The following is a 27,696-nucleotide window of genomic DNA, read 5'->3' as shown; positions in this document are numbered from 1 at the left end:
TAGGAATAACAACATATGGTAATTTTTCGACGTGTTGTTTGATTAGGAGAGACTCTTCGTTTGGTTGCGGTTACGGGTTATATTTTGGCCATTTAATGGCATGTTGTGATCTACTCACATGTCGTCCAATATATTGTTCCTTCAAACTGCATTATAATTGGTTGGGTAGTTTGGGTACCTGCTTATTAATTTAGTATGTTAGATGTTATTTGTTCTTTGTATAAATAAGGCATGTGGTATACCTATTATAGATGTAATTGTTTGTGAAGATATAACTATTGAAACCGTCGTAGTGCTTAAGATGGGTTCACAATATGATTTTATTAGTGACCTCAATAATGATGTCGGCAGATGGAAGTTTAAGGGATGAGTTGTTTGTTTATGGAATCAATGAATTTACCTGAAGTCATCTGACCTAAGGAATATTAATATGGTTTTAATGGACAACAAGGTATCAACTTGTCATAGTTGAGTTTTCTCTCTTTCGTTTGCATTGATATAGTATTTTTTTCTTCGTTTGTTTGTATGATAATTTTAAGGAAACCATCTCTCTACCACCATCAAGAAGGCTCTAATTCAAAAGTTCGAGGGATTGTTTAAGGAGGAAAATGTGTATGTTTTTTTGAATTTCTTTGTTAATGATAAATCTGCTTGTTTGAATATGTCATATCACAGGTTTATATAAATTTCCAGAAAATCGCATCTGTTAAGGCCGTGACATCTGGCTTCCCCCGTGGTTTGAGGTCTTTTGGTTTCACTCAGCTTGGATACATTATTGCAAGTCATATTAGGGAGGAATATACAATTGGTAAGTATACATTGCTATCAAACATATACTTGATCTTATTCTTTTGTTGTATTTACCGACATGTAAAATATAGTTTGTGAATCGTTTCATAGATGTGATTGGTGTAGTGACATGGTATATTGAGTTGACAATGAGTGTAGGATGGCCGTTGTACTAAGAGGGTGTAGTTTAAACTACATGATATTGGGTAAGAAACAATTAGCTAGACTATTATATGTAATTTTGTTAGGATAAATCTTAATATAGATATTAATGTTAATGGTAGTTTTATATCAAGTATGGACCGCATTCTTTGTACTTTGTGGGCTAGATATGTTGAGAAATTTTCATCTGGGATTGGTAAGTTTGCTCCTAGTGAACTTGTGGTAGTGATCATTCAAATTGGTAGGATACGAAAATGGAAATATAAGTTATTTAAATGTAACATCCAATGGTTTTGTTTAAGTAATGAAGTTTGAACTTTCAAGTTTTTATAAGTTGGAAATGCTATGTGTGTTTATGGTTGTTACATGTCGAAATGCAATGAGTAACTTCTTTATTGGGACAAGGGAAATTGTCAACTTAATAGTCAAAGAGACTTTGGACTTCATAAAATGTTACATAACATGTTACAATATAAGAAAAACAATACACTTTAGAAGACTATGTCATTATTTTAGGCAAGGTATTTGTAGTATATTCAAGATTCATTTAATGGTTGTTGAACCGGAGAGATATGTAGTTATGGAAGGTATAAAGCTAATTTCACCCTTGACTAACATCCCCTTGGATGGAAAAGAATATGAGAAATTGGAAAATAATATTAGAAATAGCTCTTAGGGGTTTGGAGGAGGTATTAAATCTGTAAAGCATGATATTATTTACGTAAGATTACCATTGTAAAAGTGTTTTTTGTTCTTCGGAAACCAAGTTGGTGTTAGTTGGGAACATCATAGCTACTCAAAAGGAGTAATAGTTGTTTTATGTTGTAATGCCCGTAGATCCGAGCTAGTCAATTTAGAGATAAAAGGGGTCAAAAACGACTTTTCGACAAATGATTATTTATAATAAATAATCTTAACCAAGTTTTAGAATATGTCTCAAGGGTTCCGTACATATAAAGAGCGCGAAATCTAAGTTATAACGAAGAAGTTATGACCCGTCGAAGTTTAGCGACGGAACCGATACGGCACCGCGAAGACGTTAATAGTGAATTTATGATAGAGCTTCTTTTAGCCTTAGTAATCTAAATGAAAGTCGTATAATATGTTAACCTAAGAGCGTCCATAAAAAGAATGCCCAAATCTGACTTCTTATGAGGAAGTGATGATTTTTCGAAGTGTCGGCTTAGCGGTGTACAACCCCAAGTTCGAGTATTAGATCCACCAGTTTTTAGTCGAAACAACCTAAACGAGAATCGAAGATCTCATTATTAGTAGCGTCACGATAAAAAGACAGATGAAAATGGACATCGGATGAAGAAGTTATAAGATTTTAACAGACCAATCATGTCCCGGCCTGTTAAAAATATAACTTTAAAAATACAGTCAATATTAACCAACGGAGTCTAAACGAAAGTTGTAGAGTACGTCTCCACCTACGCGTGGATATAAAGAAAATCAAAAACGGAGTTCGTATGAACGAGTTACAAATTATAATAGCATATTTACATATTAAAATAAAGTATAAATCATATATATGTACACATATATATACATATGTATATATCATTAGAAATGTATCGACGATGCGGTCATTATAAGACTAATGTTGAGTTCTTTCGACATTAGTTTAGTACAAATATCATTAAATCCATATAAAATAGTATTACAGAGGGGTGTTTAGTTGTTTATATAACTAAAAGGTCATTAAGTAATTATGGAGGGTAGTTTTTGAAAATTCAATTAGTATAAATAAGAGCCTTGGGCTCTCATATTTCTTGCACCATTCTCTTGATTCAAGAGTCTTTCTCTCCTTATCCCCCGATCATTTCGGTCCCTCGTGATTCGACTTCTCTTTCTGTAGTTTTTAGTATAGTAAGTTGAGCGCTGTAGTGTTGCACGAATCTTTCTTAGAAAGATTCAGCAATGAAGTTCTACCCCTGCAGAGCCCGACTCCTAGCTAAGATCCCCTTGTAAGTTATGCTTACCCTATTTTAATATAGCTTATATTTAAAATTAATATTGTTATTATGAACTTATAATTAATATTTGAGCTATTATTATGACTTATATAAGTGTCGTTATAATAAATTTTTAACTACTCTTGTTACGGGGAATCCGGTTTAAAGAGATGCATAGGGTTTTTGGATTTCAGAAGTGCTATATGCCAAAATTGTCCTACCCTACGGTGTTTTATGTCTGGCCCCTGTCTGTACATAGTGGTTGGAAAATATTTTTTAAACGCTTATATAATAACAATAATAATAATAATAATAATAATAATAATAATAATAATAATAATAATAATAATTAGTCACAGTAAATATTAGACTAAAATCTAGTGGTAATAATACTAGGTTTCGTCGAAGGAAATTATTTTAAAGTAAACGAAGCATTGTCCGAGTACCAAGTCACCACCTTCTCAGGTGAGTGCATAGTTACTTTCATCTTACACATAGATATGAAGTATTTTATATAAATTACGTGCCATGTGTGCATATTATCTGAATACTTGCTGTCTATGCTGGAGGAACGATTTTATACATGTTTTAAATTATTTAAACTGTATATGTATTTTATATCTACGATAATATTGGGGTAAAACATGGGTAGATGTAATAGATGGAGTATAAGTTGGATGATGAGTTGAGAGGTGAAATAGACCGTGAGGTTAGGATGAGAGGTGGATGATGTGAGAAACCTTTTTCCCAAATGATGGCCCGTCATTCAGTACAGTATGGATAACAATCACAGACTATTTTAGACAGTCCAGTGAAACACTAGCAGGCTCGCAACCTGTAGGTGTTGTGAACGATGTGTTCACCTGGTGTACTCTAAACCCTGGCATCCATGCAGACTTGGTGCCTAAACCTTGGTGATCATGCAGAATTGATGCCTAAACCTTGGTGATCATGCAGACTTGGTGCCTAAACCTTGGCGATCATGCAAACTTGATGCCTAAACCCTGACGACTATGTAGACTTAGTGCCCGTTGTGTAAACCTTGGCGATCATGCAGACTTGATGCCTAACTCATGGAGACTATGCAGACTTAGTGCATGTTGTGTAAATCATGGCCTTAGGAATAAATAAACGAGGAATAGTTGATTCTTAGGGTAGATCCTTAAGAGTAAAGACGATAACGGGGATGGGTAATTGGGTTGATTGTTTGATGTTTAAACATAATAACTATATTATTGTGGTTGAAAATCCTATGTGCTCAACAGGTTTCCCAACCTGACCCACTCAGTTTATTTATATCACAGGTGACGATGTGATGTTACCTTACACTGAGAGATTAAGGAGATATACATCACTAGTGATAATGAATGTAAGTTCTGTTTATGCTTATGTTTCTGTATTGACAATGACATCCCAAATGTTTTAAAATGAACTATAAATACTTTTCTTCGAAAATGCTTTGATAACGTATTTATCATGTTTTACTGGGAACAAATTCCGCAACATTTTTATTATAAGAGGTACTCTGATTTTTATACAACATAAACAAAATCGGTCTTTTCTGGCCGTGAAAATGGGGATGTCACATATGTTGAATGTGGAAATATCATTATAGTATATAATTGGATGTTATTGATAGTTTCATCATTAAGGAGAGCAAGTTTTTGGATGTCCAAAGTACAACATGTCTAGATTTGGTTATAAGTATATTTTACACTTCTTTTCAAATATTTGGAACATGCCTGATTTTGTTTTGAATAATCTAACTTAAACATGGGTATTGGTTGATGTAGATATAAGATTCAAGTACAGTTTAGAGATAGTTTTGGTGTAGTGTACAAGGTTCTCTTTGATCAAGATGCATCATGGATGTTAGGTAAGACTACAAATGACATGTTGAGGGGGTTTCCAAAAGATAGGAATGAGGTGTACATGTAAAAACTAATGGGTTTTGGCCATAAGAACATCCTATGTGCTCATACAAACCCTAATGCTTGGATCTAGGTTTCTATATTGTACATGCAATTCATCCAAGACTATAAACCCTAGATCTAGTATATGATAACCAATATAACATATGAATTAGGGTTTAGATCATACCTTAATTGTTATGTAGAAATAACAATCTCAAATCCTCCTTGTAATGACTTTAGAAAGCTTAGAGTCACAAATGTCACTCCTCTAATGGTTCACAAACACCAAGAGCAAGAGGATGAAGAGGAGAAGAGAAGGAGGCTGCCCAAAAACGTGTGGAAACCCTAACCAATTAGTTCACGACGTTTTTGGGGCTTAAGGGTACTATATATACATGTAGGCTATAAGGGTTTTCAAATAGGAAACCTTAATTTGGATGCTTAGGCCCTAAGAAACCCATGGACACTTCCTTAATAAGCCTTGGACGATTTCTCAAGGGTTTTCCCATAGAATTCGTCCAACCTTATATTATAAGGTAATCCATAGCCCAATTGCAATTATCTTATAATTACAATTCTAGTCCGTTAAGTTTAATTAATCTCTTTTAGCCACAAACTTAATTCTTATTAATTTTTGACTAATATTAATTAAACAATATGATTTCTCCTTTAATATATTATTCTCATAATATATTAATAAATCATAATTAATCCTTTCTCTCCATAATTCATCCTATCAGGTTGCTTTGGTGAAGGCAACCCAAAAGGACCATGCACCACCGGGTCAAGTAAATACCAAAATAGTTATGGACTTAGACACAAATCCAACAGTCTCCCACTTGGATAAGTCTAATAACTATTCCGCGTATGACTTCGGATCCTGATCTGCAATCGTAGCTTTCTAAAGCCACTGTCAACTTTGATCTTATCAGATACGCTTTTCCTGTAGATAAGGGATCATATATTCCTCCATTATAGATATCGTATAGACTGAGACATGGATCTAAATCATTCTCTCTATCTATGTGTTGTTTCCCGAATTCAGATTTATGACGACTGACAACAAACTACAATTGAACACATCAATTTAGTCCTGGCTTGGCCAAGCGCTTAGGTGCCATCACTAAATCATCGAGGGGCCCACAGATATCGCTTTTATCCTACTTTGGATAAAAGGAATGGATAAACTTTGACACAATGCTCGCTTGTACATACTCACCAAATCACACACAACAATATGTTTTATAACACCAAGTTACTGGTGTGTTTACATATTTTCAATATGCAACCAACTTGCAAGGTACAACTCACACATATCGGTTTCAAGAATATAAGATATTATCGTCTCACCAATCACTCGTGATAAAATCCATGAAGTGATCTAAGTGAGCGTGGGTTTAATCCAATGCTGAAATCATATTCATAAGCACTCATGAACATTGCAGCAAACATTCGCTTATGTCTAATGCTCTTTAGACAATCCACACACCAATTCACGACAGTCTTCATTCATACCTACTTCCAACATATGAACGACTGTGGCCCGTTTGAATAATTTGACTGTTCTTAACCAATTAAATTATTCAGGAAGTCAAAATATGCAAAGTGAAACACAAGAATAATACTAATCCTATATGGCCTCAAACTTTTGAGTATAAATAAAACACCTTTTATTTATCACCACATCGATTACTCATTATTTGTTGTTTCGGGTAATCAACTTCTTACTTGACTTACAACACTTGTCCCATGCTCTCAGGATGCACAAAATGTTTACCTATGGTTCTTACTTTGTGAAATAGATCAAATGAACACATTTCCAATCATACTCATTTCACAACTCCCAATCCATATCACAAATGTAAGAATATAAAATTCTTGCCACTTATAGAATATGTTAGATTCTAACCTTTTATGCAATGATCCTTTTGTAATGTCACTGCACTAATGTCACAATGACTATTGCCAATGAAATTACAAAGTTCTCTATGATTGTTACAATACAATTCCATAGACGTGATGTCTCTCACTCAAAGTACATTTCTTTGAACATCCTTTTGCATAAAATTTCTAATCTAGACATAGATTTTCAATATCTAACTCCCAATATGGAAATGTTTCCATATTTTCCATATGATAACTCATTATTAATAGAATCTTATCTATTCATAATAATGTCGATATGCTCCATCCAATACTATACTTCCAACTACCCACAAGCGACCAATCCTCGGCGAACATTGGATTGTCCTTTGATAGTTGTTTAATTGTCTTAGTCAAAACCGATTCTTGTCCTTTTCCCTCTAAATGTCCTGGACATTTGGAAAATTTAGAATGGTCAAATATTATAGCATTTACAATCCATCCTATACCTGAAGCGTATGGGACACGATGCATAATGTCTTACAAAAAGATTTGATACTTTATCAATCTTCTGCCATAATATTTTATGTGCTACGTTCTCATAATTCGAACTTTATGAAGAGGAATGCCGTAATCATAATCGAAATTTAAAAAACACACTCTGTATCCTTGACTAAATTTATTAACACTCCACAACCTAAGCCTTTAGATTTGAAATGAAGCATAATATTCTCTCCCTTAATTATAGCAAAACAACTATTCAACCCTTACAACTTTGCAAAGCATAATTTTCTATAATTAACATTGCTAACTTGCAATACTTGCCTTAATAATCATACAATCATAACATTTATGCTCCCACTAGCTTTGACATGTATTCAGAAACAACATAACTTTCAGAAAAACAATACCTATTGAATTTCTTAAGTTCATGTTTCATAATACCTAGTGCTTTGATAATCTTTTATCTAAGCTTCTTAATCTCATACACCTTTATCCAAAATAGCTCATATGTGTGTCTTAAACAATTCAGACTAATTTACAAATGTCACAATTCGAATCATAGAAAGGGATACCGTAACCATAATCAAATTCGAGAATCCAATTTTCACAATCACTATCTTCTCAAAATCTCTTTTTAGTGAAAGCACTTCCTCACAGTCATTTTCATGAAAGAGGGAATCTTATGACACTTAGATTTTAATGGTTGATGTGTGTGTTCCTATCCATGTGAATTTGTCAAAACCAAAGTTTGCGACAAATCCAAACTCTTATGGATGGAACTTTTTCAATCTTGATCTCTTGCCTTGTGGTAACACGGCTGCCCACCATGTCTTCCAAGTAGTGAAGCAGCTCACCCTTTCCCATCAATGTACTTTTCATTGATTAAGGTCCTTGCCTTTTATGCATTCAAATGAGAACTCATAAAACTCACATGCATAATTAACTCGATTGGAACGATGCAGAAACAAGATAATGTCAACACGATAGGTTGTAAACCTCAAGTCGTGTGCTAGTGATGTTCGATAAGGTTTATTCTTGATTAGTTCTTGAAACTTTTCAAGATCATTAAGACTCCCACTGACTCCTTGACATATAATATTCTCTTGTCAATAAACATTTCTTGACAAACAAATATTCAAGAGTTAGTGTAGCTTTTATCAAGAGAAAACACTTCATAAAATTGGTCCTAGTTGGTCTTCGTTTTTTCCAAGACATCACAACTTTCCAATTTCAAATGTGCAAGAATAAGAAAACTTTTTCATATTCTACATTTGATGAGTGTTATAAACCTTCTTAAGACTTGTCACTCAATGTAACAATCTTAACTTTAAGACTTGTTTCGGAACGAAGTATGGTTGACTTCTTGATTTAACCATTTCTTCAATTCTTGATTCCTCTTCTTAGAGGATCAATTGAGATATGGTTCTTAATCATTAAGACCTATCATAAAACATAATAAAAGGTACTCTCCCTTCTTCTTAGAATAGATAAACTTTTATCTTTCTGCTTACTTGATTCTTCTTATTCGTTCTGCTATTGATTGAAACTCTTACAATCAACTAAGAATTACACTTAGTCTCATAAGTGTAATCATATTTACTTAACCTTAGTAAATCGTGACGAATATCTTTGTTACTCTTGTGGTGGACTTGGTCAACACATAACCTTGTGTACTCGATCTCCTAGTCCTTCACTTGACACTTTGTCAACAAATTAGTCTAATTTCCAAATATGAAACTTCTCATTGATCATGCAATACTTGTTGTATGATTCCAAGTCTCTATCCAATTGAAACTTGGGCGATGAGAAACTTTCCCTATTTGGTAAATTCTTGACCTTTCCACAAATAACATAATCACGAATCACATCCATTCGTTGTAGAAATGTGCAAACATCAATTTTTCATAACGATTTCACTGCAAGGAAATAAATAAATAAATAACTCAAATCAAAATTTATTTTATTTATAAAATCAGTGGAAAACATTTGTCCTTACAATGCAAAATCAACTGAAAAAATATGTAATCAAATATTCCTAACTACTTTATCATAACTTTCTAAGCTCAAAATCTAATCTTCGAATCTATGCAATCGAGATCCATTTCTTCGTGATTAGATTCATCTTGCTCTTTCATCAAACTTCCTCTCTTTTCCATTGATCCTACAAAACATCCAAATGCAATCTTATCACATTATGTATTAAGAATCAACGAATAGGAACTTAATTGAGTTAGATAGTGGATTTTACCTGAAGCGCATCCATACTCTTTGACTCTCCCATCTTCTGGACTCTTTAGGATCTTAGGGTAGACTTGTATCCAACGCCCTTTCTCTTAGCAGCAAATGCAGGTCAGTTCTCCTAGAACGTCCTCGGAAGCATGGTTGGTTGACTTTCCCAACAAATATGCTTCATCGCTTTGGCAAATCATTTCTGATTCAGCAACAATGAGCATGTAAGTTAGATCAATGAGGTTTGCGTCATGATCCATCATATAATACTTTCTTTTGAACTCATTATATGATTCAAGGAGTGACTGTAGAACCCAGCCTATAGCCAACTCATCAGGGAATGATGCACCCAACATTATCAACCTATCGATGTGTGATTTCATTCCTAGAACGTGGGCACACATGGGTTTACCATCTTCATGTTTCATTTCGAATAGGGCTTTAGTGACATTGAACCTTTCAATTCTTTGATCTTGTGGGTTAGGGAGAACAACGGGAGGAGGAGGAGGAAGTGAAGCATGATTTCTTGTTCCTCGATCAAATCGTGGAATATCATCTTCATGTGGAAAGCTTGTTCCACGGGATTTGGGAAGACCATAGTTGTCGTACTTTGACATCTACAAAACGAGAGAAAGCAAACTCAAGTTAGTTGATAGATTGAATCCTTAATAAATCATCAAATTAGATATTAAGGCTAGGACACAACAAAATACGCTACAACCTAGAAAAAGGATGCCATAATCTAGTTGCAAAATATTTAAAGGTAAGTAAATGACGATTCACTAGTTTTCCACCATGAAAAACGAAAAAGAAATTTAAGTTTTAAATCTATGAAAACTCCTAGATCCTCTAATATTCAATGAACCTTTTCAATGGCATGTTTAAATCTCGATATGCCCCTCTAGTTTGTGACTGGGATGCCGAGGATCACAAAGCGGGTGTGAATAACCATGCAAACTTACATGGTGCCCTCACATGTTACAGTCACCTATTTGATGTGCCGGTAAACCAGACACGCTCCACCGAAATATGACAAACATTGAGTCACCCTTTGCTACCTTTGCTTAGAACCATTTAGTGTGCCGGTTAACCACACACGCTCCACTAACGTCTTCGCAAGGGCACAAAGTGTAATTTCATGGAATTGCATCAATTCACTTTTGCCTAAAATAACTAAGATTGGGAATTTTATGAAAGAATTTAGTTACTTTTATACTTCATTATACTTATAATGGAAGGTTTCTATCCTATCCTACCCGTTCGGCTAACGACCCTCCACTAGTCAAGAGTGCGGTGGGTAAGAGTGAATACTCATTCAATCTCCATTTTATAGGCAATTTCCTTAAACACCCCTTATAGACCAGCTTCGTGAATGAGACCTACTAACGGTAAGACTGATGTTTACTCATACATATATATAATGTTAGACTTTTAATATTATATACAGTATAGGGTGTATTTTACACTTTTAAAATACTAGGTGGTCAAATTTAACAATTATACTTTTAATTCAATTAAATTGTAAACCTCAACTTTTATGGATTTATTAAACCTCTTTTAATTATACACCTTAATTAACTAATAAAACCATAAGGGTGTGATTTGAACTTTTCAAAACAATACTAGGGTTTAGAATTTAACATTTCTAAATTAAACCTTTTAATCAACTTTTAAATTCCAAAACTTGAGGGAAAGTTTTGAAACATTTCAAAACATTAGGGTTTTAAATATTTAAATTTCAAAAACAAAACTATTAAGTTCAAATTTAAACTATAAAACCTAAAGGGGAAAAATTGAAAATTTTCAAGGATCAAATAATAATATAAATTAAACAATTAATTTCATCATTATCTATATTTGACCTAATTTCAATTTCTTGCAAAATTAGTTACACAATTAATACAAATAATCAAACTTTATCATATAAGGGAGTTATTATCTAATCAATTGGTAATTATCTTCTATTTAGGTAAGGATAATCACCAAATATTGATAAAATTCGGATTTTATAACAAAAACATGTTTATGGTAATTATGCAAAGCCAAAACAGGAAGAAAATCACGAATATGAGATGTCAAACGCTTTGACTCGTCGAGTACAGCTGACTCGGCGAGTGCACCAAGTGACTCGGGGAGTCAAACACTTAGAAGCAAAAATTTTGATTTTGAGTACTGATTTCGATCAAATATGCGTCAATACAATAGAAACTAATCAAGGCTCTGATACCACTGATGGGTTTTCGCCATAAGAACATCCTATGTGCTCATACAAACCCTAATGCTTGGATCTAGGTTTCTCTATTGTACATGCAATTAATCCAAGACTATAAACCCTAGATCTAGTATATGATAATCAATATAACATATGAATTAGGGTTTAGATCATACCTTGATTGTTATGTAGCAATAACAACCTCAAATCCTCCTTGTAATGACTTTAGAAAGCTTAGAGTTACAAATGTCGCTCCTCTAATGGTTCACAAACACCAAAAGCAAGAGGATGAAGAGGAGAAGAGAAGGAGGCTGCCTAAGAACATGTGGAAACCCTAACCAATTAGTTCACCACGTTTTTGGGGCTTAAGGGTACTATATATACATGTAGGCTATTAGGGTTTTCAATTAGGAAACCTTAATTTGGACGCTTAGGCCCTAAGCAACCCATGGACACTTCCTTGATAAGCATTGGATGATTTCTCATGGGTTTTCCCATAGAATTCGTCCAACCTTATATTACAAGGTAATCCATAGCCCAATTGCAATTATCTTATAATTACAATTCTAGTCCGTTAAGTTTAATTAATCTCTTTTAGCCACAAACTTAATTCTTATTAATTTTTGACTAATATTTATTAAACAATATGATTTCTCCTTTAATATATTATTCTCATAATATATTAATAAATCATAATTAATCCTTTTTCTCTATAATTCATCCTATCATGTTGCTTTGGTGAAGGCAACCTAAAAGGACCATGCACCATCGGGTCAAGTAAATACCAAAATAGTTATGGACTTAGACACTAATCCAACAAAATCATGTCCTTTATTTAAATGGGCATCTTAGGACACCTTAATTGTTCTTCTTGTCAGCTGAATGATATTGACATAGGTGTGAAACAGGGTGTTCTGAATGTTGAGGTTAGTGATGTGGGGTACCAGTAGCACACTACTAAGGCTTGTCGATAAGGTGTGTAATGCTGAATAAATGTTTTCTTGATTTTGTTTTTACTTAGAAGTTATTAATGAAGATTACATCACATGTTTGTGTAGGTTCGTCCTATGTGTGATGATACTAGTTCTAACCCAAGAGGAAAATGATTGACTGGTGGTGATTTTGGAGGAGGACCTGGACTGTCAGGTTCGCCGAAGAAGTTGGTGTAACATCCATAAAATTCATTCCAATTTAAAACTTTTTAAATCATTAAAAAAATCAATAATTATTACAAACATGTTTTCAAAATGGTTTAATGTAAGAGTATCTCATAATCAAATCATAAAAAACATAAGGAGGTGCACGATCACGCCTTCGCCTTTCTGCGATCATCTAAAGTACCTGAAACAAAATCAACAACTGTAAGCTCGAAGCTTAGTGAGTTTCCCTAAAATAACAAGCCATACAATCATAATCATATCATATAAACAAACAACATGCATAATGAGCCATCAGCCTGACTGGACCACCTCGTAGGCCTTCAGTCTATCTGGATCGCCTCTTAGGTCCTTCAGCTTATCCGGACCGCTCGTCGGGCCTTAAGCATGACTAATATGTCCTCCCGGGTCAGCAGTCTATCCGGTCCGCCTAGGGTATGTTGGCCTTCAGCACTAAGCATGTTCGCCTCAACACAACCCCAATCAAACAATCATATGCCCATAAATATCATACGCTAGCATGTATATAACAGTCATACTGATCTAACATATTAATAATCATAGCAACATCCTATAACCAGGATACCAACCTAACCGGTCACTCACATAGCATTATCCTATATACCAGGATACCGACCTAACTGCTCTCTAAGATAGCATTATCCTACATATCAGGATACCGACCTAACCAGGTCACTAAGCATATCACCATCCTAACTACCAGGATGTAAATCAATAAGCATATCATGCAATAAACTCGGATACAAATCCGAAAAGGGTCGGCATTGGAAACTTCGACCCTGTTCGTATAGTAAGGACAACTTACCTCATCAGTAACTCAGAATGATAATGTCAAATTCCTCCAAATACAAGTCCGACTCCAACACCTACATCCATCAATGATTCGCTTGCATAAATTCCTAAATTACTAAAATACCCCCAGAAGTTAAACTGGTCAACCCTTGGTCAAAGTCAAAGTCAACGGTCGAGGTCAACATTCCATGTTGACCCAACTCGTTGAGTGCAGCTCACTGACTCGTCGAGTCCTTCCAAAACTCGAGAAAGTGTGAAAACCCTATTTGACTCGCCAAGTTTCCAGACAACTCGTCGAGTCCATGCGTATCCAAATGTCGGGAAAACCCTAACTGACTCGTCGAGTCATCTCACTGACTCGCCGAGTCTATGTAGAAACTCACCACAGCCAATCTTCATCTGACTCATCGAGTTGACCATGAAACTCATCGAGTCCGTTCAGTCCATTTCTCATTCAAACAATTTTAAGCTACCCAAAGCTCCAAATTGCAGATCTAACCTCCTAAGGCATGGTTTCCACGTAAAGTTGCAAACTTTACGTACATGCATGGTCCTAAATGCTAAAAGCTTGCTAAGGGAAAGGTTTAACCCAAGGAGAAGGGTCAAAGCTTGCTAAATCTGATAACTTTATGACTATAGGGGCTTAGAGGAGTCTAGATCTGAAGTTATAACTTCAGAACATGCCCAATACCCAAAATAACCCACAACCAACTAGAAAATGGCCCTAAACCTTTACATGGAGAGATCTAGTTAAAGATAAGTCAAGGTAACGACTTGTTACCTTCAAAATGATGCCAAGATGAAGTAGAGTCAGATCCACAAGCTTTTCTTTGTTCCAAGCTTCTTAGAGATCAAGCTTTCTTCACAAAATCCACCGTCCAAACTTATTTACACACAAAAATGGAGAGTAGGCGACATTAGGGTTTTCTGAGCTCAAGAGGGACGATAAGGGAGGCTGAGGGAGGCTAATGAACCTTTAAATAGGGTGCAAAACCATGGAAATTAGGGTTTCATCTTCCAGATCCTACTCGTCGAGTCGGGGTCCTCTAACTTGTCGATTAGACCACATAAATCACCCAGGCTGACTAAAACTCTACACGCCGAGTAGGGCTTCCAACTCGTCGAGTAGGATTCCTTAATTGCATGAAATCCTTAAATATCATTCTTGGAAATTGGGATGTTATAAATTTCCCCCACATGAACTAGGCTTCGTCCTCGAAGCCTGCTGCAATGGATAAATCCGGACAATGCTCTTACATTCCAGCCTCTGGCTCCCAAACCCACTCGGATCCCTCCCGATGCTGCCACTTGTACCTTTATCAAAAGTACCTCCTTGCTACACAGAATATTTACCTATCTTCCCAAGACGACCACCACCCTCTCAACATAGTTTAGGCGTTCATCGTCCTCAAGATCACTCAATGATGCCACAACGTCCTTGACCGACATGCACTTCCACATCTGCAAAACATAGGACGTGCTACGAATCTGACTAAGCTCCTCCGGGAGACACAGTCGATACACTGTATTGCCAACCTTGGCAAACCAGAAATGGCCTAATATATCGGAAACCCAAATTCCCTCCTTCCTGAAGCAGATCACACCTTGAAAACCTAGAGTCCTTCCCAGAATACAATCATGGATCATACACGACTGCCGATAATTCTATGTTGGAGAAGATATTATATATTATTTCATGGGAACTCATTTGATAATCAAATTTTCAGAGATAACATGGACTACAGGAGGAAAACTAGGAGATCAACCCTTATTGTGTTGACAGGATAATGCTTCCTTTAGGTCCCAAATCTACATACAGTAACAGTCAACTGCTAACGCATAACCACAAACACCAATGACTGGCCCGATCAGCCTTGGGCTGGAATATCAATATGTCGAATCTGATCAACCACCGAATTGAAATCCTTAGGGTTTGTCGGCCTACCGCCTCAACCCTATCGCTCCTCCTAGCCTTCGAGCCTATGACTTACAGTTGGCCCACACCGGGTATGTTGGCCTACTGTCCTACTACTCCTCTTGAGTGTCCGTGCCTACAACTTACAGTCGGCCCACACCGGGTATCTTGGCCTACTGCATCGAGTAGGACAGCATCAACCCTCCCAACACAATGTTTTTCCATAGATAATCAGGAGCAAGATCTAACCCGGTTCTCGGAAGCTGACAGACAGGAACGCTCTAACCCAACAACCCTCAATTTCTGTAGATGATATCATACCCTTCGCCTGCCACTTGCGATCCACCATACAAGCAAAACTTTTCCCCCATTTTACCTCACCGACCTCCAGAGTGCATGCCTCACACGGATACACTTGCTGTTCCCAATGCAAGTTTCCAATATAATCCATCTTGAAATGGCCGTCCATGAATCCACCCCAAGTTTCTGACTGAAACTACCAAAAGTCATGCAGAGAAGACCCTCAAATTGGTCGATAGCGAACCTTTCACAATCCGAATCCATATGATACCCCAAAACTTTAATATAACCTTTGACTCTTTGCCATGCCATTACCAATCTCCGGAGCGACAAAAGAAGATGATCAACCAAGAACTTCCACATTACATTCGATCCCTGACAACAACTTGCGAACAAGCAGGAAAATAGGGAAAACATTCCCCGGATGCATTCTGATACCTGACTAATGCTCCCAATGGTCCTTGACCGTTCCCTATCCAAACCAACTAATTAATGGGTCTTCCGATCTCCATCAACGCGTCACACTGAGAGTATAGCAAAGAGATTAAATGATCAATCATGGCCATTTGGCATGCAGCCTGTGACTGGAATGCCTCTACCAAGTCCTCAGTCCATGGCTGAAATGCTCTTGATCTCATACCTACCTTGTCGGTATTACATTGTTTTCCATCCTCATGAGTCCTAGACATGCTCTCTTTCTTTCATTACCTTAAGGGGACCCAATCGCCGTCCCACACAACACCAAACAAGCATGACAATACAAAAATCCTACCATACACGGCTTCCTTATAGAACAAATTATTGCCCAAGAGTCTTCAAGATCTCCTAAATGACCACTGACATTCCTTAAGGGCACTCCATATGTGATAACTAACAAGCACAACTAACATATAATTCCACAAGTTATAATCACAAAACAGCACGCTCAATCCCAGAACGTAGATCTAACATAATACACACAAAGTCTTCAACATGAACAGACTACCTCACCAGGCCTTTAGCCTATCTGGACCACTCTCATAACCTTCAGCATGTCTGGACTGCATCTCTGGACCTTCAGCCTTTCTGGACCGTTCTATGGGCCTTCGGCCTAACTGGTACACCCTGCTGGCGTTCAGTCTATCCGGACCACCGTAAGTCTATTTAGCATAACCTTGGATCCATCCAGGTGCCCTCTCCCATATAGCCAGTTCTCCCCTACTTAAGGGTTTTGAACCTGATTCAATTCGTAAACTATAATCTCGGCCTAACTCCACACCTCGTGTTGATCGCCTACCCTCTCAGGAAAATCGTGGTTTGATCCCTAACCCGCGTATCCGCCACATACGCTAAATAACCCGCACATCCATGCTGAAAGTACTATCGAGCCCTGCTAGCTAAAAAAAACCCTCAATGGCTGATGCTCCATCTGAGAATTCCCAATTCTCCCCCACTTGGGACAATAACCAATACCTAGTAGTGGCGAAACAAAAACACCACTTAACCATCCCTACTACGTGTTACCATACTTAACCATGGAATGATTAACCCTGGAATGAATAACCTACACAAAACAATCCTCCAGGCACAGAGCAACCGAACTTCAAGAGAAATCTGAATCCCAACTGAATGCTTTTGAATCTCCAAACCACAACTACTGACCCTGGAATGTTGATTCTCTATCCTAACTTCTCATCCTTAATGCATCCTTGAATCCTAACCATCTATAATCCTTCGATACTAAATTCCCCTGATCCTCCTATATCCTAACACCTTATATAGAAGGTAATGGAAAGTTCACAATATAATCATTAACAGTAAGATAAAAAGGTAGAAACATACCAGCAACCGCATATGGTGCTGCCCTGGTCTCCTCTGCTGTAAGCTGGAAAGCACGTCCCTAAGCCCTCGAAGGCTCTTCTCTACTCTGACCCCCATCAGTAATCCTCAGTGTAGCCGGCGTTGGAGCCTACACTGGCCTAGCAACGAGCTATGGACAGTTCGTCTTCACATGACCAACCTGATGGCAGTGGTAGCAAATCCTCATATCCTAAACTGGGGCTGGCTGGCGGCAATCCCTCGCAAAGTGCCCCTCATTGCCGCATTTGTGGCACATACTACTAGATCTGCAAACCCCTGAGTGAACCTTCACACACTTTCCACATGTGCGGCCCTACTATCCTACTTTCTTGGAATCAACAATCTTAGACCGCTTTGGCACCGGATGTGACTACGTCGGGGCCTGCCTCTGCTCCCATAACTGTAACTCGGTCTCAAGCTCACACCGCCTAGCTGCCTCCTTTAACTCCAACTACGTATCACAATGCTGGGTAGCAACAAACTGACAGATGTCAGTCTTGAGCATGCTTAGATAACGTGTCATCTGAGCCTGCTTGAAAGCAAACTCCAGGATGAACATCGCCCTCTCTGTGAGCATACGGGTGATCTCCATCACCGTTTCACCATCATGTCTTAACTCTAAGAACTCATAAGCTAACTGATCCCTCTCGACCCGCGGAATGTAGCGAGCACGTAACATATCCTTGAAGTATTCCCCACTAACTGCACCTCTCTGATCATCAGTGTAAGACCCATTCATCAACCTCCACCAGTCCTTTGCCCGGGACCTTACCAGGTTCAGGGCACATGTGACCTTCTGGTCAGCAGGACATACTCACATGAAGAAACATCCCTCCACGTCGAACAGCCACCTCATGGCTACAATCGGGTCTTGTGTCCCATCGAAAGTTAAGGGCTTCGTGTTATCAAAGTCCCAGTACTAAAAAGCCCGACTAGCTCCTCCCCTTGCCACCGTTACAGTTGGTCTGGATGATGCGGCAGCCGTCTCAGCAATGGTTGCATAGCGCTTGTCAAAGTACTCAACCATGACAGTCTTAATAGACCCAAACATCTCCGACAGCTGTTTCCAGAACAGTACAGCAACCTCATCATATAGGATTTCCCTAATCCTGGCATCCATCTCATCAGGTCTCATCTGACCGATAGTCTCGGGCACTGCTAGTCCCTCCTGACCGCTCCCTCCTGATCTTGACCCGGATCCAGTCACAAATCTCTACATAACCACCATGCTGAAAATATACCAAGAACATATAACCATTCCATATAATAATTCGGGAACCAACTCCCAACAAAGCCCTAGGGGTTGTGACTTCCTTGCTATGTGTATTGGTCCTGTGCTTTCATTAGTATGGGCCCATACTACCTTCCACACCTATACATTCGCTAAAGTTCGTTCCATCAAAGGTGACCTTTTGACAAAGGCTCATCAAAGTGAATGAACTAGCAGCAGCGTTGTTAGCGTTCGACATCTACAATAGAAATGACAAAGATTGATTAGAATGTGAATCCCTAATTATCACCCAATAAGAAAAATTAGGGCTAGGATCCAACAACAATATTTACACATTAGAAAAGGGATGCCGTAATCTAATATGCAAATAATTTTGAAGGTAAGTGAATGACGATTCACTAATTCTCCATCATGAAAAACATAACTTTAAGTCCTAAATGCATTGAGAACTCCTAGGTTCGGATGAGATTCATTGAAACTTTTCAATGGCATGGTTAAATCTCGATATGCCCCTATTGTTTGTGATTGGGATGCCGAGGGTCACAAAGCGGGTGTGGATTACCATGCAAATTCACATGGTGCCTTCATTGTAACGATCACCTATTCGATGTGCCGGTAAACCACACACGCTCCATCGAACTATGATAAACAATGAATCACCCTTTGCCACCTTCGCTTAGAACCAATTAGTGTGCTGGTAAACCACACACGCTCCACTAACTTCTTAGCAAGGTGCAAAGTGTAATTTCATGGGATTGCATCAATTCACTTTTCCTAAAGTAACTAAGATTGGTAAATTTTAAGAAAACATGTAGTTACGTTGTATTTCATATTATACTTTTAATGAGAGGATGAGGTTGCCCTATCCTACCCGTTCGGCTAACGACCCTCCATCGATAAAGCAAGCGGTGGGTGTAAGTGTACACCCATTAAGCGCCATTTTATAGGCCGCAACCTTATAGACCGGCTTCGTGAATGAGGCCTACTAACGATAAGACTAGCATTTAAGTTATACATACATATACATTAATCTTGTAATATTATATTAGTATAGGGTTTGATTTTAAACTTGTAAAAAATTCTAGGGTTTGAAATTTAAATTGTCTAAATTAAACTTTTAATCACAAAACATATATTTCAAAACTTGAGGGCAAGTTTTAAGCATTTAAAACATAAAGGATCAAATAACAAATAATTCAAATTAACAATTAATCACATAATTATCCATATTTGATTTATTTATGATTTCTTGAAAAACAATTTACCAATTTAATCAAAATAATTAATAATTATCATATAAAGAAATTAAATATTTTATTAATTGATAAATGTCTTCAATTAGATCAAAAATATAGTCATATATATCATAAAATCGGATTTGGGTTGATCTAATATGATAAAGGTAAGTTTCCATAAGATACATATGAAAAAAATCCCGATTTTGGCTCTTCCTAACGCTTGGACTCGCCGAGTACCCTAACTGGACTCGCCGAGTCCATGACTCAGAAACACAAAAATCGAATTTTGCAGTTAACATTCAAACAATTAAGCATCAATTTAATAGAAACCAATCTAGGCTCTGATACCACTGATGGGTTTTGTACATAAGAACATTCCTATGTGCGCATACAAACCCTAATGCTTGGATTTAGGTTTCTCTAATTAAACATGAATTGAATCCAAGACTCCTAATGACTAATTAGGTATAAGAACAATACAAAACCAGAGTTAGAAGCATACCTTGAAACACTTGTTTGTTCTTCTTGTTCTTGGAGCTTTAGAGTCACAATTGTCACTCCTCTAATGGCTTACAAACACCAACTAGCAAAGAGAATGATTTGAGAGGAGAGAGGAGGAAATCGGCTAGGGTATCCTTGCTGTAGAGGAGGTGTCGATTTCCCTATCCCAAGGGGTCTATTTATACTTGTAAGGCTCCTAAGGTTTCACCCTTAAACCCTAATTGGATAACTTAGACTCTAAGTAATCCTAATCCTTACCAAAGATAATCCATGGACGATTTTAGGCTTATCCTAGCCATAGAAATCATCCACCCTCTTTCCAATAAGGATTTACAGCCTAAAGTGTAACTATCAAACAATTGACAATTTATACCCTCTTATTTTATTAATCTCTTTAAGTCGCCAAATTAATACTAATTAATCTATGACTTATATTAATCAAATAACAATATTATTATTCATTATATTATTTTCATAATATATTAATAATATCTATTCTCTCATAATAAATCATCCTACCAAGTAGCTATGGTGAAGGCAACCCAAAAGGACGATGCACAATCGGGTCAAATACTTGCCTAATATAGTTGCAGCCTTAGACACTATTCCAACAAATTTCATATAAGGAAAAACCCTATCCTAGCAGACATCATATAATCAAGCAATTCTATGATGCAATTCCTGAAGATCCCTAGCCTAGTACTAACATGTTGTTCTAACATATCACAAAATAAAATAATTAGTAAGGTATTTTGGGGTCTACTTTGTTGGCTCCGGTTGATCATACACTTGCATCCTCCTTTAGTATTTTGAAAACCATTTTAAAAATCATTTTATAATCTTGTCCTTGGTTTGAGACTGGAGACACATGAGTATTTCCTCCAATTCACTCAAACTAAGGGTCTAATACCAACTTGTAACATCCATAAAATTCAAGCCAATTTAAAACTTTTTAAATCATTCAAAAACCGATAATTATTACAAATATGTTTTCAAAATGGTTTAATGTCAGAGTATCCAACAATCAAATCATAAAAACATAAGGACGTGCATGATCACGCCTTTACCTTTCCGCGATTATCAGAAGTACCTGAAACAAAATCAACAATTGTAAGGCCGAAGCTTAGTGAGTTTTCCCAAAATACCAATGCCATACGATCATAATCATATCATATAAACAAAAAACATGCATAATGAGCCATCAATGTGACTGGATGCCTCGTAGGCCTTCAGTCTATCTGGGATGCTCTCCAAGCCTTCGGCACGTCTGTACCACCTCTCAAGGTCTATATGGACTGCTCTTCGGGCCTTCGGCCTGACTAATATGCCCTCTCGGGTCTGCATTCTATATGGTATGTTGGACTTTAGCACAAAGCAGTTCCACCTCAACCCAACCCCAATCAAAAAATCATGTGCACATAAATATCATACGCTAGCATGTATATAATAGTCATACCGATCTAACAGATCAATAATCATAGCATCATCCTATAACCAGGATACCGACCTAACCGGTCACTAACATAGCATTATCTTATATACCATGATACCGACCTAACCGATCTCTAACATAGCATTATCCTATATACCAGGATACCGACCTAACCAGGTCACTAAGCATATCACCATCCTAACTACCAGGATGTAAATCAATAAGCATATCATGCAATAAAGCCGAATACAAATCCGAAAAGGGTCGGCATTGGTGCCTTCGACCCTGTTAGTATAGTGAGGACAACTCACATCACAAGTAGCTTGGAATGATAATGTCAAATTCCTCCAAATACAGCTCCAACTCCAACACCTACATCCACTACTAGAAAACAACCCTTTAATGACGCGCAAACAATGACACACGCTGATAGAGGACGTGCATTTGTATGTTCCCTAAAAAATAATGTCAGTTTCACAAAATTTGAAGGATAGAGGACGCGTATTTGTGCGTACCCTAAAATTAGTGTCCAATAAAAAAAATTACAAACACGGAAGGTGCTTTTATTTTAAGTGTGTGTCGTCTGCAGATGTCGCTTTATAATTTTTACTCAAACGCGTGTTTCTTATTATGCTATTAATTTCTAGGGTTTTTTTTGAAGAACATTTGAACACTCACTCACACGTTACGTGCTCTCTATAATCGATTCGCCATCAACAACCTCAGGCTCACTTCTTCCCCTTTTTCGACGATCTTAAGTAAATAGAGAACATTTCAGAGCTTATCATCAGAATAGGAAAGTAAGGAGAAAGAGGGGAATAGAAAAGTACAAAATCCACTCTCGTCTCGCCCCTCTTGTCTCTCTATTTTATTCTCTTATATCTCCTTTCAATCCATGTCTCTGTCTCCGCATTCCTCATCCACATCCACCGCCTCCAACCCTCACTGCCAGAGCCGACAAAGAAGATGAAGAAATGCATTTCCTAACTTCTATCCATTTGGGTGTGAGTTGAGAAAGGCATAAACTAGGGCAAATGAAACACATCAGGTTCTAATGAGATGTTGGGATACATTGAGAAGGTAGTCACATTGGGGGTATTACTACCGTGAACCAGATCGATTTGCCACAACATCCCAAAATTCTCATGTGAGAGAATCGATGAACTAGGTTTCTTGTTAACAAAATCTCACCTCACGCTCTTATAGTTCTCTGTTTTTTGTGACTCGTTTCAAGGAGGCTCTTTTGCTAGTAATGATGACATCTTTTAGTTGATGTGTATTAATGCTTATTTGAAGAGTAGAAGTGTACACTTTTACTCTTCAATTTCATCATCAATTACTATTCTATTTCTACACTTCTACTCTTTAATTTCATGTTTTTTTTGTTAGTTGTAACTGATTCTTGCTTTATAAAATTTTGAAGTACTCTCATGGTTTGTCTAATTTGACTTTTTTATATCTTGTATACAAAGATTTGTGAAAGTTTATCTATCTAGTAATGGGAAAGAAAAGAAATAGATGAGGTCGGAGTCAAGATTCTGTATATAGAGATTTGTGAAAGTTTATCTATCCAGTACAAGACGAGATTCAAGATTCTGTAAGTTGGCTTCTCCATTGAAGAGAAGTTTTATTGTTGCTTCTCCTGGAGCTCTTAGTAAATAGGCTTCGTTTTTTTGGGGACGCGTAGAGAAGACATTACTGTCCTTTACATCAAGACACAGTAAAGACCATGGCCTCTATTATCACACCAACTTTATGCCCCTCAGCACTTTCATCAAAATTCATGGTTGTTCTTTTGTTTGGTTTACCTGGGTGTAGGAACAGGACTGTTGTGAAGCATGTTGCTTCTCAACTTGGGCTGCATGTGGTTGAGTATAGTTGTCATGATTTACTTGCATCTTCAGAGAGGAAGGGTTCTTCCATGTTGGCTCAAGCTTTCAGTGCAGCTCGTAGGTATTTACAACCATTACGATGTGAAATGATCTACTTTCTTGTTATTTGTTTCATAGTAATAATTAATTCTTGATAATATGTGTATGACTGTGTTTGTGTTATTGTAGATATGCACCAACTATTCTTCTGTTGCACCATTTTGATGCTTTCAGCAATTTGAGCTCTAATGATGGTTCACAAAATGATCAAGTTGGTATGAATTCTGAAGTTGCATCTATCATTAGGGAATTCACCGAGCCATTTAGACAAGATGATGATTATGAAGATGAAGAAGAGGAAGCAGAGGTTGATGTTTTGAGATGATGATTTTTGCCATAAATATATGTCAATTATCCATTGGTTGGTCACTGTTTTACTCTCATTATGCATCATATGAACACGATTAAAACCCATCCTGTGCTGCTAGTTGCAGCTGCTGATAACTCTAAAGGGTTGCAACCTACAATTAGGCATTGTTTCAGCCATCAAATGAAAATGGGAGGTTTGACCGAAGACCAGAGAGTGGAAATGCTATCCCAGTCACTTCACCTTATCCATGAATTGGTTCCAGATGTAAGTAAAAATAAGAATAAGAATATTTTACTGTATACATATATTTATCTTAAAATCTAATGAGTGATGTATATGCTAATGCAGACTTGTATAGAGGATGTTGTAAAAGATATGGTTGGACAGACATTCAGTTTCATGCCAAGGGATATTAAGGCTTTAGGTGCTGATGCTAGTTCAAGTTTGATTCCTGTTAATGGCAGTAGCTTTGAGAAGTTGGGTGACAGCAAAGAATTCATGGTCAAAGCTTTGGAGAGGTCAAAGAAAAGGAATGCATCGACTTTAGGGACTCCCAAGGTGTGTAAAATAAAAAATGGTTGGTGGCATTACATCTATTCTATAGGGTACTAAGTTTGAGTTTTTTGTGTGTGTAGGTCCCTAATGTTAAGTGGGAGGATGTTGGTGGGCTGGAAGATGTGAAAAAATCTATTCTTGATACAGTTCAGGTACATACTACATAGGAATGGAATCTTGAATTCCAGTTGGTTGTTGTAAGCTTTGGCATAAGTTGTGACATATTGGTAATGCATTTACAGCTCCCCCTTCTTCATAAAGATTTGATTTCATCTGGGCTATGTAAGCACTCTGGTGTTCTTCTCTACGGTCCTCCTGATACAGGGAAAGTATGTTAATGTTTTTATCAACTTATAATCATTTATTTTGTGATTTATAGCCTCCAAGGCAGCTTTCATGAATGGGAACGCGGCAGCGGGGAACAATCCCTGCTGACAAAGGAACTCCTTTCCGATTGCGAGAGCATTGAATGGCACGTATGTATCTGAAATACAAGACAGATTAAGAAAGATGAAATCTGTTTAATTTGAGTTCTGAAAATGAATTTTTGTGATAGGGAAGGTGGATGAGCTGGAAAAGACTATTTTTGTAGCTGCTAGAGACCCTTCTTTGTATGGTATAAAACAAGTGGAGCTTGAAAAGCGAAGGAAGTGGACCACTACTGCTCCGATTCAGGTACAATACAAATCTTTTAATTTATTACTTTGGTAAATATGGATATGAGTCTTATTTTCTATGTGTGGTATGTAACCACTAACCAATTAGGTGGGAAATATTAAGAAAGCAGTGACTGTGACCGTAAGCAGTTCAAACTTTGGTGGGATGCGCCAAGAATTAATGCGGATGCCAAAGTCTGATCAGCAGCAGGATAAGGACAGGACCAGAACCGGATCATATGCTGTTGTAGATAATGATGATTTTATTTCTTCAGAATCAGACATACAGATGCTTCTCATAAGCTAACCTTTTGCTTTTATAATTTCTTTAGATATATCATTTTAAAGTGTGTCTTGTCTTGTTTACTAGCCCCAAATGAATTGTTTTTTATACTCATATTTTATTGATAGATATACCTAAAAAAGCAGGTCCAATGGGTTGATCTAGCATACCTTTACCAGCTATTTATAACCTTTTAAATTGTTTTTTTAACCAAAAAAACGAGCATGGATGATGATGTATTTTTATTATAGCATCCTACTTTCGTTCCTTTGTGTTATAAATTTTTATTTTAAAAATTTTACCACAATGTCATCCAAATGGAAAACATTTAGGTCCTAATAAGAAGTTGAACGTACAATGCTAAAGATGAATAAGAAAAAAAAAGCTCAAAGTAGATTGTGTTAATGATAATAAAAATTGAAATATATAAATCTGTATTTATGGATAATATGTAATTGTTGTATGTATGGTACAACAGACAACAAGATGAAGAGTTAGATGAACCAAGTGCAAGTGTAGAAAGGATCAGATCTGTTGGGCTCACCATACATGAGGAAATCCTTTCATAGGTGCACATCTGCTTTATGCATGGACATCATGATCTTCTTCTTCTTCACACTTCACAATTGACATAGATAGATAGATATATATTTTATTTCATCACCAAAAATAAGCTTAGTTGTTTATTTCCCATTTCAGGAGAAAATTATAGAGGATTTGGGTTCAGAAATGGAAAGTACATCTAATCGTCTTGATTTTGTCACTCCCAACCAAAAAGGTAGAGCAAGTTGGGAAATTTTCTCTCACTGTGTAAATGACATGAATTCCCTTCTCATTATCTCATGGAAAATAGACCTAAAGAGCTTGTCCAGTCCCATACCTTGTAACAAATGCAGACTAGGTGTTTGTTGTCTTTCTGTGTGTGTGTGTGTGTGTTATTGTAACAAGGATGTTTATATGTAAGAAAGCCTTGTTTTCTACTTTGTGGTAAGTTGTGTTACTTGTGTGTGCATTATTAGGTCAATGAAATACACACTTTTATAATATAGCTTTACCAGATTAAGGGGTTGTTTCTGTTTCTTTTGACTGACCGAGCTTAATCTAGACACATGGTTGTTCTTTATTTGACTTAATCTATACTCCATGACATAACATATTAAATCAAAAAACCTGGTTTAATCTATTCTGATACACACTCTTTACCTATTTGTTTTTCTACTTTTTTCTTCACGTTAAAATTGATGAAAATTATTTGTTAGATTGCAAGGGTAAAATGGTGATTGAAATGTTGTATAACATATCTCATTATATAAGTGGTGATTCTTAATCTTGGTTGCATATGACGTTGGTAGTTGTGTTCTGTCAGACGGTTAGTAGGAAGATGAATACACACTGCAATATTGTTTTCGATTGAAATTTCAAAGTAGGATCTGTCAGTCTCAGTCTCAGTCTTTGATGAGAGCCACGCCATGGAGATGGATGGAGAAAGATATAAAGGTATGTGTGTACATAATTTCTTCCCATCTCTCCTTTCCTTTGTTAAAAGATTTTGTTTATTTCTCTCATATTTTTGGAACCTATTGTATTAACTAATGCCCCTTTAGTAGTAGCAGTAGTAATAGTAGTAGGGGTATAGTTGTCATTGTTGTTGGCCAAACCAAACCAAATCAAAGCCTAAGCCTGAGGTGGGGTGGGGGAATTATGTAAATACTACTAGTCGTTTTAGTGTATAAATGCATGTAGAACAATGTTGTGTTACATTACATGATATCTTTGTTGTTGTAACCTGTTTATAATTGGCTTTCTTCCACATGACGAAATAGTAACAATTAGGAGAGGGTTTTTATTTTTATTTTTGAAAATTTGATCATCAACAAGAACAAGGCTGTCTTGTAAGTGTTATTT

General features: G+C 36.8%; 1 protein-coding gene and 1 pseudogene across 1 annotated transcript; both read left to right on the top strand.

Annotated features, from left to right (window-relative positions):
• Positions 1–430: 430 nt before the first annotated feature.
• Positions 431–27,118, top strand: LOC145029659 (syntaxin-61-like; annotated as a pseudogene).
• Positions 23,750–25,190, top strand: LOC145028702 (peroxisomal ATPase PEX6-like; the record flags this gene model as incomplete). Its single annotated transcript, XM_078977464.1, has 6 exons — positions 23,750–24,009; positions 24,117–24,311; positions 24,390–24,561; positions 24,646–24,855; positions 24,933–25,004; positions 25,095–25,190. Coding segments are annotated over 6 exons (1,005 nt in total), but the record flags the coding sequence as incomplete, so codon positions are not given.
• Positions 27,119–27,696: the final 578 nt, after the last annotated feature.

This window comes from Lactuca saligna, chromosome 2 (assembly GCF_052625555.1).
Source record: "Lactuca saligna cultivar CGN05327 chromosome 2, ASM5262555v1, whole genome shotgun sequence".
Taxonomy (NCBI): Eukaryota; Viridiplantae; Streptophyta; class Magnoliopsida; order Asterales; family Asteraceae; genus Lactuca; species Lactuca saligna.
The sequence above is the reverse complement of the archived record's forward strand: the minus strand, read 5'-3'. Positions and strand labels throughout refer to the sequence as shown.